Source organism: Coregonus clupeaformis, chromosome 26 (genome assembly GCF_020615455.1).
Source record: "Coregonus clupeaformis isolate EN_2021a chromosome 26, ASM2061545v1, whole genome shotgun sequence".
In the NCBI taxonomy this organism is placed as follows: Eukaryota; Metazoa; Chordata; class Actinopteri; order Salmoniformes; family Salmonidae; genus Coregonus; species Coregonus clupeaformis.
Genome location: NC_059217.1, coordinates 467,375 through 486,047, shown reverse-complemented (window position 1 = coordinate 486,047; position 18,673 = coordinate 467,375). Strand labels below are relative to the sequence as shown.

Genomic DNA, 18,673 nt, shown 5'->3' with positions numbered 1-18,673 from the left:
CTGAATAGGTACACAAAGTTAGAAATATACAAACAAGACAACATTTGGTTGGTCCGGACCAGACCAAATCTGAAACCAATCATAGACATCTATGTCTCACAACTTCGGACATCACAGTACGGCACAGCACAGTTCAGTACATTATACTGTACTCTAGTGTGCTTTACTGTACTGTTCTATACTCTACTGTATTGTACTGTTCAAATTTGCAAAACAGACGTCTATGATTGGTTCAGATTTGGTCCGGCCAGGGCGGACTGACCAAATTTCAACATCCATGGACGTCGATGTTGGTCGGTGCTCAGTGTGTGAGGATGCTTGTTACAGTAAATGGAAAGAGAATAGGTGGTAGGCCTCATGGTAGGTGTCAGTAGGAGCCAGGAGAGGTGACAGAGAGAGAGCATCAAGAGAGAGCGAGAGCGTGAGGGATTGTCCAGACGGTTTTCACAGTCTTGCTTTGACGACCAGACGACAGAAAGAGAAAGAAAACAGTTATGAGCTGAACATAACATTTACATTTTACATTTACGTCATTTAGCAGACGCTCTTATCCAGAGCGACTTACAAACTTACAAATAACAATATGCCAGTGGAAGGGAGGACAGTAGCAGGTGACCCAACTGTGTTTGGTGACTACTAGGATTTCCCATTGTAGCCAACTTAATTGCAGTAATTACATTACTAATTGTTCCATAATTCTGTTACAGTAACAGAATTACGGGTTTTAATCACTTAATAAACAAACTTGATATCAGTAAAAACACTAATTGGTAGGTCTACCTTTACTTGTTACTTCTGTGAAATTGCATTATCCTCCCTCCTCATGACGGAGAGAAATTAGAAAATAGATACATGGGTTTTTGGTAAAGGAATTACAAGGCACAAGGCAATGTTTCTTAAACTTACAGAAGGCAACTAAACGTCAGTTAGAGTACTCAAAACTCGATTTTTAACCAGAGATCTTTTTTTTTCTTCAAATACTGTACAACTATTTGGTGGAATGTGCTTTGTGGCTTGTCCCGAAAAAAGAAAAAAATATGTCTAGTGTTCCATTTGTACATGTGCTTTTGCGGGGCACAACAAAAAAAGAAACCAAGCAAAGCATCACAGTTATTTTCCCTAAATTCCCTTTCCCCACCATGTCACACTCACTCAATTGTGTTCTGACCGCTCCCTCTACACACCAGTGCTGAGTGCGCACACAAGCTCCTGTTAGGCCTACAGAAATAAATTACTACAAAAACGGTGGGAGAGGGGGCATTAAAAAAAAAATTCTAACTGATGGGATACAAAATTTACATTCCTTGCAAAATGACGACAGTTTTATCACAAATTCAAAATGGACTGGTTAATTGAAGTAGGAAAATGTGTGTTCCAACGAGCTGCAGTTTTGGAATAATTGTGTCCTGTCTATTTTTCGCTTAGGCTACTTTGCGAACTGCTAGTGCCATTTAGAATTGGTTAGCCTAGGCTATTACACCCCCTGAATTTACCACAGGTGTGTCTAAGTTGTAGAAACATCTCAAGGATGATCAATGGAAACAGGATACACTTGAGCTCAATTTCGAGTGTCATAGCAAAGGGTCTGAATACTTATGTAAATAAGGTTTTTCTGTTATTTATTTTTAATAAATTAGCAAAAAATAATAAAAACCTGTTTTCGCTTCGTCATTATGGGGTATTGGGTGTAGATGGCTGAGGAACTTTTTTTATTTAATCAATTTTAGAATAAGGCTGTAACGCAACAAAATGTGGAAAAGGTCAAGGGGGCTGAATACTTTCCGACTACTGAATACACACACAAACATACACAAGTGTAATTAAAAGTCTCATTAAAATGTGGATTTTCAGGCACCTTCTTCATCTCAGCATTGGCTATCACCTATACTTTATTTATGTACATTCACATATACTTATGTTTTTCTTAACAGAACAACGTCTGCTTTTTTGTTCGTTTTCAAATAAATGTAAATGGCCTATTTTGGTAAATGGACTTAGTGCCCTAGCATATGGCCTTGGTGCTCTGGCAGATTGGTCACCTCTTGAAGGCCAAATCACGAAATTTCAGGCCTGGCCGCGACAGAGGTCACTGTTACTTTATAGTGCAAGTTTTCAAGGTGTTTGTGGGGGGCTGCGTGTTGCGTTAATTCAGCCATGGATCCATTCGCAGATCTGGGGACATTACGGAGAAGCCCCACAGCCATGCTGTCTTTGGAGGGGTGGATTGTGGATTTTGCTCAATTGGAAAGTTCATTCTGTGATCTTAGGATCAATGTTGTCACAGTTGCTACTTGTTGATGATGCAGCTACTAACGTTAGCTTGCTATATAGCTAGCTATCCTCTTTCTCTGTTTCTGAATTAATTTGTGGCTATTTATTTCTAGCTGGCAAAATAAGTAAGCTAGATTGATTTTGTTTGTTTGTGTATGTCGACAGCTTACAGTGCCTTCAAAAAGTATTCACATTTGACTTTTCCATATTTTGTTGTGTTACATCTTGAATTTTAAATGGATTAAATAGAGATTTTGTGGCCTACACACAATGCCCCACAACGTCAAAGTGGAATTATGTTTAGAATTTTTTACAAATTACTTCAAAATTAAAAGCTGAAATGTCTTGAGTCAGAAAGTCACTGAGCTCTTCAGTAAGGCCATTCTACTGCCAAAGTTTGTCTATGGAGATTGCATGACTGTGTGCTCGATTGTATACACCTGTCAGCAACGGGTGTGGCTGAAATAGCCGAATTCACAAATTTAAAGGGGTGTCCACATACTTTTGTATCTACAGTAGGGCTGAACACATTTAGTCAACTGGTCAATTGTTTGATTGATTGGCTGTTGGCCGACCAAGATTTTTTTAGTCGAGCAGTGGCAAATATATAAAAATAATTTATGGCACACGAGAACCTTGTCTGATTCACGCCTGTCTGAGTGGACTAATCCATTGCGGAGGCCGCGGGGATGGCACACCAGTATCACCAGTAGTATATTTACCGTTAATTATATAATTTCTCATCTACAATGTTTGTTTGGTTAAGGTAATTTCTGTTAATGCATTCAATATGTTATTATTACAGTCTTACCGTTGTCATTGTAGGAGTGGACACGTTGTTTGCAGAGCGCACAACCTAGGCTACTCTTATGAGAAAATAGTTTTGGTTCATTCATTCCAATTACGAATTGTCAATATATTCATTGTCTTTCGTTTGGAGCGCTCCTGTCAATCTTGAGTAAGGACACGCACCTGATTACACATAGAAGTAGGCCTAGGCTACCTGGCCTGCGCGCAAATGTAGGCCTAGAAAAATGTGCCCATTTGGGGATCTGATACTATTTCTGATTGTCTTAACTCCCCCATCACTGTGGAGCTTCTCAAAATAATGTTTTCTTCACCTCACACAGCAAATAAACAAAGTCTGTTTTAACATCCATTGAGAATGACAATAGTGCCTCAACTTGGCCTATTTGAAAAATCTGGTGGAAACGTCATAAAAATAAGCCTACCTGATTACTTCTTATCCCTTGCGCAAATAGCCTACAGCTGTGTCTGTCTGTCAGGACCTCACTGGCCCGGAAACTCTGAGGGCCCAGAATCTTTTATACAATGTTGCAAGTTTGCTAGCACTAGCTTCAGGCAGGACCAAGTTATTAGTGATACAATGTTTCAAGTTCCTTGCAGACAGGCCATGCGTAGCCAATGTGATTCATAGGATATTTTCTACCTGCGGGCTGCAATGTTTTTATTTGTTGGCTTTATTTACATATTGGCAATAGAAGTTACTTTTAGATTTGTGTCATTTTCATTTAGATCGAAATTTGATTAACCACATGACATTGATTTTGAGATATGAAGACTATTATAAATAAAATGACCCTTTCCACGAAAATGTGCATATGAAAATCATAACTGGTACGGAGATTAGTAGAAATGGTACGATTAATTGGCACTCCAAATGGAAAAGGTTGCCGACCACTGGTGTAGCCTATTACCGCAACTGCAGGAGGGTGACGTCTGCGAAGGCCAGCAGCAGCGGGAGGAGGGGGGTCGGGAACAGGTTTTTTTCTTCTGGTTAGGCTATATTGATCTCTGGCGCCAGCTTTAGTAATTTGTGTGTCTTCGTTTTAAATCGCAGTGCTTAAAGCATCAGACAAGCTCAGTAGCCTACATATAGTTCATTTTATTCAAACATAGGGTGTCTCTCTATATGGAAAAATACACATTTAAAATGTTCAATCAATCAATTGGTTGAAAGAACAGACTACTCTCGGTCAACAAAGTTTTTTTTAGTCGGGGAAAGCCCTAATATATAGTGTATCTGTTATGGTCCATTATCTGCTATCTGGGCTTGAATGGTCTATCCTTGTAGGCTATGCAGCAATGTCACATACAGTGAGGAGAACAAGTATTTTATACACTGCTGATTTTGCAGGTTTTCCTACTTACAAAGCATGTAGAGGTCTAATTTTTATCATAGATACACTTCAACTGTGAGAGACGGAATCTAAAACAAAAATCCAGAAAATCACATTGTATGATTTTTAAGTAATTAATTTGCATTTTATTGCATGACATAAGTATTTGATACATCAGAAAAGCAGAACTTAATATTTGGTACAGAAACCTTTGTTTGCAATTACAGAGATCATACATTTCCTGTAGGTCTTGACCAGGTTTGCACACACTGCAGCAGGAATTTTGGCCCACTCCTCCATACAGACCTTCTCCAGATCCTTCAGGTTTCGGGGCTGTCGCTGGGCAATACGGACTTTCAGCTCCCTCCAAAGATTTTCAATTGGGTTCAGGTCTGGAGACTGGCTAGGCCACTCCAGGACCTTGAGATGCTTCTTACGGAGCCACTCCTTAGTTGCCCTGGCTGTGTGTTTCGGGTCGTTGTCATGCTGGAAGACCCAGCCACGACCCATCTTCAATGCTCTTACTGATGGAAGGAGGTTGTTGGCCAAGATCTCGCGATACATGGCCCCATCCATCCTCCCCTCAATACGGTGCAGTCGTCCTGTCCCCTTTGCAGAAAAGCATCCCCAAAGAATGATGTTTCCACCTCCATGCTTCACGGTTGGGATGGTGTTCTTGGGGTTGTACTCATCCTTCTTCTTCCTCCAAACACCAGCTCTCTTCAGGTCATTGACCAGGTCCTGCCGTGTAGTTCTGGGCTGATCCCTCATCTTCCTCATGATCATTGATGCCCCACGAGGTGAGATCTTGCATGGAGCCCCAGACCGAGGGTGATTGACCGTCATCTTGAACTTCTTCCATTTTCTAATAATTGCGCCAACAGTTGTTGCCTTCTCACCAAGCTGCTTGCCTATTGTCCTGTAGCCCATCCCAGCCTTGTGCAGGTCTACAATTTTTTCCCTGATGTCCTTACACAGCTCTCTGGTCTTGGCCATTGTGGAGAGGTTGGAGTCTGTTTGATTGAGTGTGTGGACAGGTGTATTTTATACAGGTAACAAGTTCAAACAGGTGCAGTTAATACAGGTAATGAGTGGAGAACAGGAGGGCTTTTTTAGATTCCGTCTCGCACAGTTGAAGTGTACCTATGATAAAAATTACAGACCTCTACATGCTTTGTAAGTAGGAAAACCTGCAAAAAATCGGCAGTGTATCAAATACTTGTTCTCCCCACTGTAGGTAACTAATTAATTTTAGACAAAGCCTTTTCAAAAAAAAAGTGAATACTCTCCCAAGTAATCGAATACTAATGTTTGTTCGGATATTTGAATAACCGTGCCCATCCCTATGCCAAACAATGATGTATTGTTTGGCATGACAACGACCATAGGAGTTGGCTTCACAGCACAAACAAGTCTGTGACCAGGATAGTCGCCTGGCTGTCTGTGTTGTCCTGTTCAAAACAGTGCTGCAGAACATTGGATATTATATCAGCACCAGTGGCGGCTGGTGGGAGGAGCTATAGGAGGACAGGCTCATTATAATGGCTGGACTAAAATCAATGGAATGAGTCAAACATGTGGTTTACATATTTTTGATGCGTTTGATACTGTTCCATTGATACCATTCCAGCCATTACAATGAGCCTGTCCTCAAATACCTCCTCCAACCAGCCACCTCTGATCAGCACTATGTCCATAACGTGATCCTTATGGCCTAGCAGTAGCCAAAACACTGTACTATTCGTAGTGACAGTGTTTAACTATGGATATAAGCCTAACAGCTGGTTAACGAAGTGTAAATAAAAGCCAACACCCTTTTCCTGTGTTGCTTCAGACAAAGGCACAAGTCATTTTAGCTACTGATATGCTGTAGGGATTTTGCCCCTGGGACCACTAATTTGCTGAGCAAAGAAACAAACTGTTTCAAGACATGAGTTACTTGGAAAAAGCTAGCCTATTTGCCATCATGGCTGATTGGCTGACATTGGCTGATTGATGGCATAAACATGGATCCTATTCTAGGTTACCTTGCTCACTCTGTTCATGTGAAATACATACAGGCCTATCAGATGTAGCCTACACTACCTAGCTACTAAACCACACGACTAGGTAGCTAGCAGTGTTGGTCAAGTGGCTCTACTTGCTGGCTCTGTCAGTGGGCGACTTCGTTTTGCATGCCTCATTTTCGACCATTCCATTGGTCCCACTCACCCGGGGCACCGGGACATGCAAAACGAACTCGACCAATACAATGGTTAGTGAATGTGGTCAACTCCATTTCCCTTCCCACCATGGCATGGTTCAAACGCATGGCAGATATTTATACGAGATTGCTGCTATGTGTAACGTTAGCTAAATTAGGCCAAGTCAATAATCAGTTAAATGTTACTTTCTGAAATCCCAGTAAGAAAATGTGTCGCTCAATTAGTTAGTCTGAGCAAGCATAAACATTGCAGAAGAGAGAGCGCATGATTGTTCAATGTTGGCTAACGTTACATTAACCAGCTAACCGTTATAAGTTAGCTACCCTGCTAACGTTATATTGAGCTGCCTAGTTAACTTACATATCATGCAAATGATTATCTAGCTATATCGAGAAGATAAATGATCGGTTCACTAGTTAACCCTAATAGGTTGTAAACTGATCCGTGGATGGCTCGGAAAACATAACTACCTCAACCCTGGGATGAGAAATACGTTGTACTCCAAATTGTCCCATTATCACAAATGTTACAGCGAGAAGACTGAACGACTGCTAGTTCAATCAGAGTGGTGTAACAGTTGGGATAATGGGACAATTCGAAATACAATGCATTTCTCATCCCTGGATTGAGTTACGTTTTCCGAGCCATTTCTCGCGCCGGTTCCACAGTGTCTTAATATACACAGCAATACTGCAACTGTAGGCAAGCGGATCGGATCTGATGGCTAGCTATCCAGCTAACTAACGTTAAGTTAGCCATCTAGCTAGTTAACTAACTAGGCTAGCAGCAAGCTACAGTAGTCTTAACTGGCAGAAAGCATCCCTACAGTTTCACACTGTACTGTCTATGGCATCCCTGTTGAGGTCAATGTAGCTTGCTTGGAACAGATAAACCAAAGATGGATAATAACGCAACATTAGTTGTTCATGTTAAGCTAATGAACTCACCTATTCCAGGAGCCACATATATGAAGTAGAGACCAGTTGTAGACATGGAGAAGAAAAAAATGAAGGCCAAAACGGAGCGGTTCGACATCCGCAGCAGCCGCTTCCAATTCACCATATTTGCTTCGAATTGACCGATAATCCCATAAAATATACCGTTTGGATAAAAAAAAAGTCCTTAAATGTATATGCTAAAATCAATGCAACGACACAACACGCATCATTTGAGTCGGGGATGCAGCGAAAAAGGCTAATGCTAGGAAGTCATGAAAACCCGTATGGCTTTCCCAGGTCAAGAAATTTCCAGATCGAAAAAAGCAGGCCTGCATCAGGCACTGTCAAGCTTCAACGAAACCATCGATCGGGCATACTGAAACCGTTAACTACTGTAGCTACTGACATGGGTAGACAAACAATACTGGCTAAATTCTTAGGAATACTCGTGATACTGATCCATGTTTAACTAACTAGTTAGATATGTATTTTCTCGCCCGGCGACGAAGGTTTAAAAAAGACCATAGGTAGAAGCGGATCTTGCACCGCTGCCTCCTCTCACACACAAGTCTCAAAGATGTTTCCAAAACACTCACACTTGGCAACCTACTTCACCAAATCGCTGAACGGAATCCAATAACGGCGAGCGGTTTAGCAGGAATATCGGGCGATTTTCATTGCACCAGATATACATTTGCGCGGGGATTTTAGACTGAAAAAGTGATCTTTCAATTTCATTTCTGCTGGCGCTGCAGACACGGTTTCCGGTGGGTGTACCCGCTCTCTTTCCGTCTACCCACACCCCTTGTCCACTGTCGCCATGGACACCGTGGAGCTGCAGTGAAGGCCTTTGGGTTCATGGGGTCGCTGCTTCGCTTTAAAAAAATTTACATGGAGTGTGTGTGAGAGTAGGTGGGTAAACAGAAGTGGGAGGATCAAGAGCGATAGGCGTTACACCAGTGCTCTGTAATTGGTTAGACGGTTTTGATTGAGCATGTTGTTTTTCCTTTCTTATCACGTTTTTATTGATATGTTCCCGACCGTGTGAAACAAGACTGAGAGCTAAAAGCAATCGCTCTAGACTTGATAGTGAATCATACTGTGCCATTTGAATGTTAACTAAACACACGAACACCTCACTTATAGCCTAAATATGAAAGTAAAAGTAATTTTGACTCACTTAATAGTCTATCAGATTTTTATTTATTACCAATAAATCATCATTATTAGGCCTATAACCAATGTTCCCTCTAAGCTGCGGGTGGGCGTGCAGCTCCCCCAGGACTGCTGCACAGAATAAATACCAGTGTGCAGACAAGCACAATATTGAACTTCACTCAACTATCTAGAGTTTTCCCCATTAGTTAACACTATCAATGTTTATCTTTACTGTGGGAATTGTGATCGAATCAATGCCATATTAGCCACTTCAATGCAACATACCGAAACAAAACTAACTATGCAAGAGACTTTGTTGTAGGCAGAAAGCATTGGAGTAGGATTCTATTGCATTGACAGGCACCACTCAGGCCCATACTCTACACAGACCTGTGCGCCATTACCAATCAGAGCTGCAGTAGGCCTATATGCAAATAGACCATTGCCATATATGGATCTGTACAATTCACTTTGAACTGGACTGTTTTAACAGCATGAACGGTCCTGAGTAGATGTGCTTATTTTGAGATCAAAGCGAGAGCTACACTACCAGTCAAAAGTTTGGACACACCTACTCATTCAAGGGTTTTTCTTTATTTTTACTATTTTTTACAATGTAGAATAATAGTGAAGACATCAAAAGTATGAAATAACACATATGGAATCATGTAGTAACCAAAAAAGTGTTAAACAAATCAAAATATATTTTATATTTGAGATTCTTGAAATAGCCACCCTTTGCCTTGATGACAGCTTTGCACACTCTTGGCATTCTCTCAACCAGCTTCGTGAGATAGTCACCTGGAATGCATTTCAATTAACAGGTGTGCCTTGTTAAAAGTTAATTTGTAGAATTCCTTTCCTTCTTAATGCTTTGAGCCAATCAGTTGTGGTGTGACAAGGTGGGGGGGGTATACAGAAGATAGCCCTATTTGGTAAAAAACCAAGTCCATTTTAAGGCAAGAACAGCTCAAATAAGCAAAGAGAAACAACAGTCCATAATTACAGTGGGGGAAAAAAGTATTTAGTCAGCCACCAATTGTGCAAGTTCTCCCACTTAAAAAGATGAGAGAGGCCTGTAATTTCCATCATATGTGAACGTCAACTATGACAGACAAATTGAGAATTTTTTTCTCCAGAAAATCACATTGTAGGATTTTTTATGAATTTATTTGCAAATTATGGTGGAAAATAAGTATTTGGTCACCTACAAACAAGCAAGATTTCTGGCTCTCACAGACCTGTAACTTCTTCTTTAAGAGGCTCCTCTGTCCTCCACTCGTTACCTGTATTAATGGCACCTGTTTGAACTTGTTATCAGTATAAAAGACACCTGTCCACAACCTCAAACAGTCACACTCCAAACTCCACTATGGCCAAGACCAAAGAGCTGTCAAAGGACACCAGAAACAAAATTGTAGACCTGCACCAGGCTGGGAAGACTGAATCTGCAATAGGTAAGCAGCTTGGTTTGAAGAAATCAACTGTGGGAGCAATTATTAGGAAATGGAAGACATACAAGACCACTGATAATCTCCCTCGATCTGGGGCTCCACGCAAGATCTCACCCCGTGGGGTCAAAATGATCACAAGAACAGTGAGCAAAAATCCCTGAACCACACGTGGGGACCTAGTGAATGACCTGCAGAGAGCTGGGACCAAAGTAACAAAGCCTACCATCAGTAACACACTACGCCGCCAGGGACTCAAATCCTGCAGTGCAAGATATGTACCCCTGCTTAAGCCAGTACATGTCCAGGCCCGTCTGAAGTTTGCTAGAGTGCATTTGGATGATCCAGAAGAGGATTGGGAGAATGTCATATGGTCAGATGAAACCAAAATAGAACTTTTTGGTAAAAACTAAACTCGTCGTGTTTGGAGGACAAAGAATGCTGAGTTGCATCCAAAGAACACCATACCTACTGTGAAGCATGGGGGTGGAAACATCATGCTTTGGGGCTGTTTTTCTGCAAAGAGACCAGGACGACTGATCCGTGTAAAGGAAAGAATGAATGGGGCCATGTATCGTGAGATTTTGAGTGAAAAACTCCTTCCATCAGCAAGGGCATTGAAGATGAAACGTGGCTGGGTCTTTCAGCATGACAATGATCCCAAACACACCGCCCGGGCAATGAAGGAGTGGCTTCGTAAGAAGCATTTCAAGGTCCTGGAGTGGCCTAGCCAGTCTCCAGATCTCAACCCCATAGAAAATCTTTGGAGGGAGTTGAAAGTCCGTGTTGCCCAGCGACAGCCCCAAAACATCACTGCTCTAGAGGAGATCTGCATGGAGGAATGGGCCAAAATACCAGCAACAGTGTGTGAAAACCTTGTGAAGACTTACAGAAAACGTTTGACCTGTGTCATTGCCAACAAAGGGTATATAACAAAGTATTGAGAAACTTTTGTTATTGACCAAATACTTATTTTCCACCATCATTTGCAAATAAATTCATTAAAAATCCTACAATGTGATTTTCTGGATATTTTTTTCTCATTTTGTCTGTCATAGTTGACGTGTACCTATGATGAAAATTACAGGCCTCTCTCATCTTTTTAAGTGGGAGAACTTGCACAATTGGTGGCTGGCTAAATACTTTTTTTCCCCACTGTATATATATATATACACACACACACACACACACTACCGTTCAAAAGTTTGGGGTCACTTAGAAATGTCCTTGCTTTCGAAAGAAAATCAATTTTTTGGTCCATTAAAATAACATCAAATCGATAAAAAATACAGTGTAGACATTGTTAATGTTGTAAATGGCTATTGTAGCTGGAAACGGCTGATTTTTAATGGAATATCTACATAGGCGTACAGATGCCCATTATCAGCAACCATCAGTCCTGTGTTCCAATGGCACGTTGTGTTTGCTAATCCAAGTTTATCATTTTAAAAGGCAAATTTATCATTAGAAAACCCTTTTGCAATTATGTTAGCACAGCTGAAAACTGTTGTTGTCACGCCCTGACTCAGGGGACGCTTAAATGTTGAGTCAGGGTGTGTATATTCTTTGTTGTGCGTTTTCTATGTTGTATATTCTAGTATGTGTGGATCTATGTTAGCCGGTGTGGTTCCCAATCAGAGGCAGCTGTCGCTCGTTGTCTCTGATTGGGGACCATACTTAAGCAGCCTATTGGCACAGTCTAGTTGTGGGATCTTGTTCCGGTTAAGGTATGTTGTGTGCGCGCTTCCTTGGACTTCACGGTTCCTTTCCTTTGTCGTGTGTTTAACAGTTATAATAAACATGTACGCATATCACGCTGCGCCTTGGTCTGACACGTCCTTCAACGAACGCGACAGTTGTGCTGATTAAAGAAGCAATAAAACTGGCCTTCTTGAGACTAGTTGTGTATCTGGAGCATCAACAATTGTGGGTTCAATTACAGGCTCAATATGGCCAGAAACAAATAACTTTCTTCTGAAACTCGTCAGTCTATTCTTGTTCTGAGAAATGAAGGCTATTCCATGCGAGAAATTGCCAAGAAACTGAAGATCTCGTACAACGCCGTGTACTACTCCCTTCACAGAACAGCGCAAACTGGGCCCGGTGCACAACTGAGCAAGAGGACAAATACATTACATGCACCCTAATAATGTTTAGAAACATTTGTGAACGTTTGGTATGGTGTGGCTATTATTAAGCTTTAGCTACTGCAGGCCTATGTTACACTATATTATGCCAAAACTATGTGGACACCCCTTCAAATTAGTGGATCTGGCTACCACAGCCGTTGCTGACAGGCGTATAATATCGAGCACACAGCCATGCAATCTCCATAGACAAACATTGGCCCATACTGAAGTCAGTGACTTTCAACGTGGCACCGTCATAGGATGCCACTTTTCCAACAAGTCAGTTCGTCAAATGTCTGCCCTGCTAGAGCTGCCCCGGTCAACTGGAAGTGCTGTTGTTGTGAAGTGGACACATCTAGGAGCAACAATAGCTCAGCTGCGAAGTGGTAAGCCACACAAGCTCACAGATAGGGACCGCTGAGTGCGGAAGCGTGTAGTGTGTAAAAATCGTCTGTCCTCAGTTGCAACACGCCATACCGAGTTCCAAACTGCCTCTGGAAGCAAAGTCAGCACAAAAACTGTTAGTCGGGAGCTTCATGAAATGGGTTTCCATGGCCGAGCAACCGTACACAAGCCTAAGCTCACCATGTGCATTGCCAAACGTTGGCTGGAGTGGTGTAAAGCTTACCACCATTGGACTCTGGAGCAGTGGAAACGCGTTCTCTGGAAGGATGAATCACGCTTCACCATCTGGCAGTCCGACGAACGAATCTGGGTTTGGCAGATGCCCGAATGCATAGTGCCAAATGTAAAGTTTGGTGGAGGAGGAATAATGGTGTGGGGCTGTTTGTCATGGCTCAGGCCCCTTAGTTCCAGTAAAGGGAAATGTTAACGCTACAGCATACAGCATCTAGACAATGCTGTGCTTCCAACTTTGTGGCCTTTGGGGAAGGCCCTTTCCTGTTTCAGCATGACAATGCCCCCGTGCACAAAGCGAGGTCCATACAGAAATGGTTTGTTGAGATTGTTGTGGAAGAACTTGACTGGCCTGCACAGAGCCCTGACCTCAACCCCATCGAACACCTTTGGGATGAATTGGAACGCCAAATTGCCCAACATCCGTGCCCGACCTCACTAATACTCTTGTCACTGAATGGAAGCAAGTCCCTGCAGCAATGTTCGAGTGGAAAGCCTTCCCAGAAGACTGGAGGCTGTTATAGCAACAAAGGGGTGACCAACTTCATATTAATGCGCATGATTTTGGAATTAGATATTCGACGAGCTGTCCACATACTTTTTGTGATGTAGTGTATATACGTATATATACAGTTGAAGTCGGAAGTTTACATACACTTAGGTTGGAGTCATTAGTTTTTCAACCACTCCACACATTTCTTGTTAACAAACTATAGTTTTGGCAAGTCGATTCGGACATCTACTTTATGCATGACACAAGTAATTTTTCCAACAATTGTTTACAGACAGATTATTTCACTTATAATTCACTGTATCACAATTCCAGTGGGTCAGAAGTTTACATACACTAAGTTGACTGTGCCTTTAAACAGCTTGGAAAATTCCAGAAAATGATGTCATGGCTTTAGAAGCTTCTGATAGGCTAATTGACATAATTTGAGTCAATTGGAGGTGTACCTGTGGATGTATTTCAAGGCCTACCTTCAAACTCAGTGCCTCTTTGCTTGACATCATGGGAAAATCAAATGAAATCAGCCAAGACCTCAGAAAAAAGATTGTAGATGCAAATATAAACACCATGGGACCACGCAGCAGTCATACCGCTCAGGAAGACGCGTTCTGTCTCCTAGAGATGAACGGACTTTGGTGTGAAAAGTGCAAATCAATCATCATCATCAATCAATCCAAATCTCATATCCCGTTTACAATAACCAGAAAAGGTTTGGATAAGATGCCTGGGATATGCTGATCTTAGACAGAATACTGTGCCATGTAAACATTTTATCCCATTTACTGTTGTTTTTCGCGGTCTGTGCAGACTCAGTTTTGCATATCATGGGTGTTGTGTGATGATGTTTTTATCTGATCATCAAACAAATCACTTAAAAAAGTAGGCTACCTGCACAGTTCAATCCACCATAATTCCATAATAATTTATTATGCTGATATTCCGTACTGGACCACATAGCCAACTGGCTACTTTCACCCCGAAGTTTCTGAATCTGGAAAGCCATTTGTTTGTAACTATAATTAGATACAGGCAGCTTCTCTTCTGTCATAGCCTAATTTGTTGCCCCAGAAGACTAAATAAAGTAGTGCTCACCAGAATAATGTCTTACACACAGTTGAAGTCAGAAGTTTACATACACCTTAGCCAAATACATTTAATGTAAGTTTTTCACAATTCCTGACATCTAATCCTAGTAAGAATTCCCTGTCTTAGGTCAGTTAGGATCACCACTGTATTTTAAGAATGTGAAATGTCAGAATAATAGTAGAGAGAATTATTTATTTCAGCTTTTATTTATTTCATCACATTCCCAGTGGGTCAGAAGTTTACATACACTCAATTAGTATTTGGTAGCATTGCCTTTAAATTGTTTAACTTGGGTCAAACGTTTTGGGTAGCCTTCCACAAGCTTCCCACAATAAGTTGGGTGAATTTTGGCCCATTCCTCCTGACAGAGCTGGTGTAACGGAGTCAGGTCTGTAGGCCTCCTTGCTCGCACACGCTTTTTCAGTTCTGCCCACAAATCTTCTATAGGATTGAGGTCAGGGCTTTGTGATAGCCACTCCAATACCTTGACTTTGTTGTCCTTAAGCCATTTTGCCCCCACAGCATGATGCTGGCACTCCCGTGCTTCACGTATGGGATGGTGTTCTTCGGCATGCAAGCAACCCCCTTTTTCCTCCAAAAATAACGATGGTCATTATGGCCAAACAGTTATATTTTAGTTTCATCAGACCAGAGGACATTTCTCCAAAAAGTACGATCTTTGTCCCCATGTGCAGTTGCAAATCGTAGTCTGGCTTTTTATGGCGGTTTTGGAGCAGTGGCTTCTTCCTTGCTGAGCAGCCTTTCAGGTTATGTCGATATAGGACTCGTTTTACTGTGGATATAGATACTTTTGTACCTGTTTCCTCCAGCATCTTCACAAGGTCCTTTGCTGTTGTTCTGGGATTGATTAGCACTTTTCGCACCAAAGTACGTTCATCTCTAGGAGACAGAACGCGTCTCCTTCCTGAGTGGTATGACGGCTGCGCGCACACCAGGTGGGTGCAGTTAATTATCAGGTAGAACAGGAAACCAGCATTCTCCGGACCTCATAGGATAAGAGTTGAATACCCCTGGGATAGAGGATAGAGAGAGCTTTGTTGATGCTGAGAACAGAATGTATGTTTTTAAATAACATTCTTAGAACATTCTCTGAAAGTTACTGAAATTTTCTTGTGGTTTTTATGGAAAGTTCTGTTAACGTTCTCTGAACAATTTGAGAACATGACTTTAAATAGAACCATGAGGAAACCTGTAGGAAATGTTATGCTGAAGTATTGAAATTCCCATAGTAGAACTTTGTTTCTTAACAATCAGAGCACCGGAATTCCATAACTACTAGAATGGCCATGAAGGTCATTCTGACGTTGACATTTCAATTGTATAAATATTCCATAAATCAATTCCTAAATAAATGCATTTAATATGTTAAAATAGGTCATAAGAAACCTCAGGACACCAAATGCAAATTGTAATCAGTCAGAAAATTTATTGATTGATCCAGAAACACATAAACTGTAAATACTAAAATAAGATGATAGTGTATTTTCTGACTAAGACAACAGTTGTCCGCCCAGCTGGCCCATCCAAACTACACTTAAATTATATTGAAACTAATTTCACACACATAATAATAATAGATGTAGCCTAAAGACAAGATTAAATTGACAATAGTCTGATGGGTGACAATATTATCAATTGTCTAATAGAGAATGAAGAGACTGATGACCTGCTGCAGTGTACATTGACAAAACAGCAAGGAGCTTAGCAAATAGCACTTCTTCCATATCATCCTACAGAGGTCCATGCAGGCGAGATGTTTTGATTGCTATACACTATCAGAAAGAGCAGATTCCAAGGTTTCTAATGAACCTATTTTTGCCAAATAACTACACAAATTGCGCGGATGCTCTCTGTTTAAAAATATGACTTTTTCATAGAATAACTGTGGCTCCATGCATTCCTCATGTAAGTAGGTTACTGCTGACAATCAGCAATTGCCATTTGGGATATTCCATTATATTCTTATTGTAAAATATGTGTGTTGACTTTGGTAGGGCAGGGCCTGTGATGTCTGCTAAACTAACAAGTTGATTTCATTGGCATGGTGCAGCCATAGCCTTGCCCTTGGCAACTAAACACAGATAAATACAAATCAAAACATGCTATTCTGTTCTTTTGTAATAAATTGCCTTGTATCATGTTTTTTTATGACATTCGTAAACAAAATATTAATGAATGTATTTGTGATTGTGTATATTAACACTAGAAAGGCAGAGACCATAATAATAACTCAAAACTATTTTAAATGTTTCATTACTCTGCCATTTTGAAAGTCATGTCTACCTCCTCCTTGACTTTTCCTAAATAAATCTATACAGCGCCCTGTCTTTGTTAGAATCTTAATATCATAAACAGTACTGGAGTTATAAAAACCAGTTTTAGGAGGGCATGTAATTCTTTTTATGGTTTTCCCTGGCCTGCTCTGCTCCTTCTCAGATAGTTGAAAGTGCCCATGCCCAGGTGATAATCACCCCAATAATTGCTTCTAAACGGAACCTAAACTATACCGAAACTAATTTCATATATATAACAACATATTAAATAAATAGTATAGTATGATTGGGGAGGATGGGTGAGTTGATGAGTGAGGGGAAGCTAATGATGTATACTTACATAATCACCCATTGTGAATGAAGAACAGGGCGGGCCATTATATTGTGTTGATATTTTCAAATTATAATCTCAAAACGGTGTACCCTATATCAGTCCACCGAATCCAAGCAGTTTGATTAGTCTACTCTAGGCCTACTTGAAGTAGGCTACACAGTGTAATTTACAATGGCAAGACGAATGAATGCACATGCTGCGTTATCATTGCTACAAGATCTGAATGAAAACTACTCAGATTGGGGGGAAGAACTGGATCATGACATCTCTGATGATTATTATTATTCTGATTCATGCTGAACGGCTTTCCATATCTGGGAAAGGATCCATATCGGGCAGCAGGTGAGCGAGTGTCGGATAATGTTTCGGATCAGATGGCACGGCTTTACTAGGTGAAAGGAGGAACTCGCTGCTGGCCTGTTGCTGTGTTCTACAACATGCTTGACTACAACATGCTTGACCTGGCTGCTATCAAAGCACACGTGTTGTTCAAGCAGTGCATGAACAACACCCATGAGTAGTAAAGACGTTATATTGAGTCTGGCACAAGGGCTACGTGAGAGAAATATGAGGGCCAAGGCAGCAGCAAAGAATCCACGTGAGCCAAATTGCGTACAGCTCCCAAGGAGGAGAAACTGCAAGGCGGAAAATAACCCATGACACCTGTTTCAGCTGCAAGTGACTTGTTTGTGGTAAGTTTTGCAATCAAGTGAAAGTGAGGAAGATTTATGGTGACTGATAGGACAAGGGATAACAGCTAAATGAAATCCAACTGTTTTGTGAAGACGCACACCATACTGTAAGCAAGAGCGAGGCCACAAATAACGTGTCCAATAACTGACAATTTACTATTTTTAACCGCTGTCATATCAACACTTATATTCATTAGAACGCCATTATTGCTTTTGTGCAGATGATCACTATTGACAAGCACGCTTGGCGCCTATGCTGATGTTTAGGATACTGATATTTTCTAATATTTTCTTAATTGACCGGGTGTCTTGCTAGTTTTTTTTGTTATAAAAAAAGCTTTTACTGTGTTTAAATGCACATGCTTTTTGTTTCATAGTTGTAACAAAGGCACTCCAGGAATAAAATAGATTTTACACTTTGTTACAGGCTTTGGTTTTTCCATTTATGTTTATGGTTGCACCTATAGCACTTTAGCAGGTAGGGCGTATCACCTCGTTAGTCAGTACGTGTTCCACCTGTGCTGGTTTGCCATCTCATTAGCAGTGGTGGAAAAAGTACAGCCAACACTCAGATATTGTTTACAAACTAAGCATTTGTCTTTAGTGAGTCCACCAGGTCATAGGCAGTAGGGATGACCAGGGATGTTCTCTTTATAAGTGTGTGAATTGGACCATTTTATTGTCCTGCTAAGCATTCTAAATGTAGCGAGTACTTTTGGGTGTCAGGGAAAATGTATGGAGTAAAATGTACATTATTTTCTTTAGGAATGTAGTAAAGTAAAAGTTGTCAACAATACAAATAATAAAGTACAGATACCCCAGTACTTT

The 18,673-nt window shown here is 41.0% G+C and overlaps 1 protein-coding gene across 1 annotated transcript in view; it reads right to left on the bottom strand.

Moving 5' to 3' along the window:
- Positions 1-8,388, bottom strand: part of LOC121540492 (beta-1,4-galactosyltransferase 6) — a 41,098-nt gene extending 32,710 nt beyond the window's left edge. The window contains exon 1 of the mRNA XM_041849408.2: positions 7,564-8,388. Within this exon, the coding sequence (XP_041705342.1) occupies positions 7,564-7,678 (115 nt within the window). The 5' untranslated portion in view covers positions 7,679-8,388. The remainder of the gene's footprint in view (positions 1-7,563) is intronic.
- Positions 8,389-18,673: the final 10,285 nt, after the last annotated feature.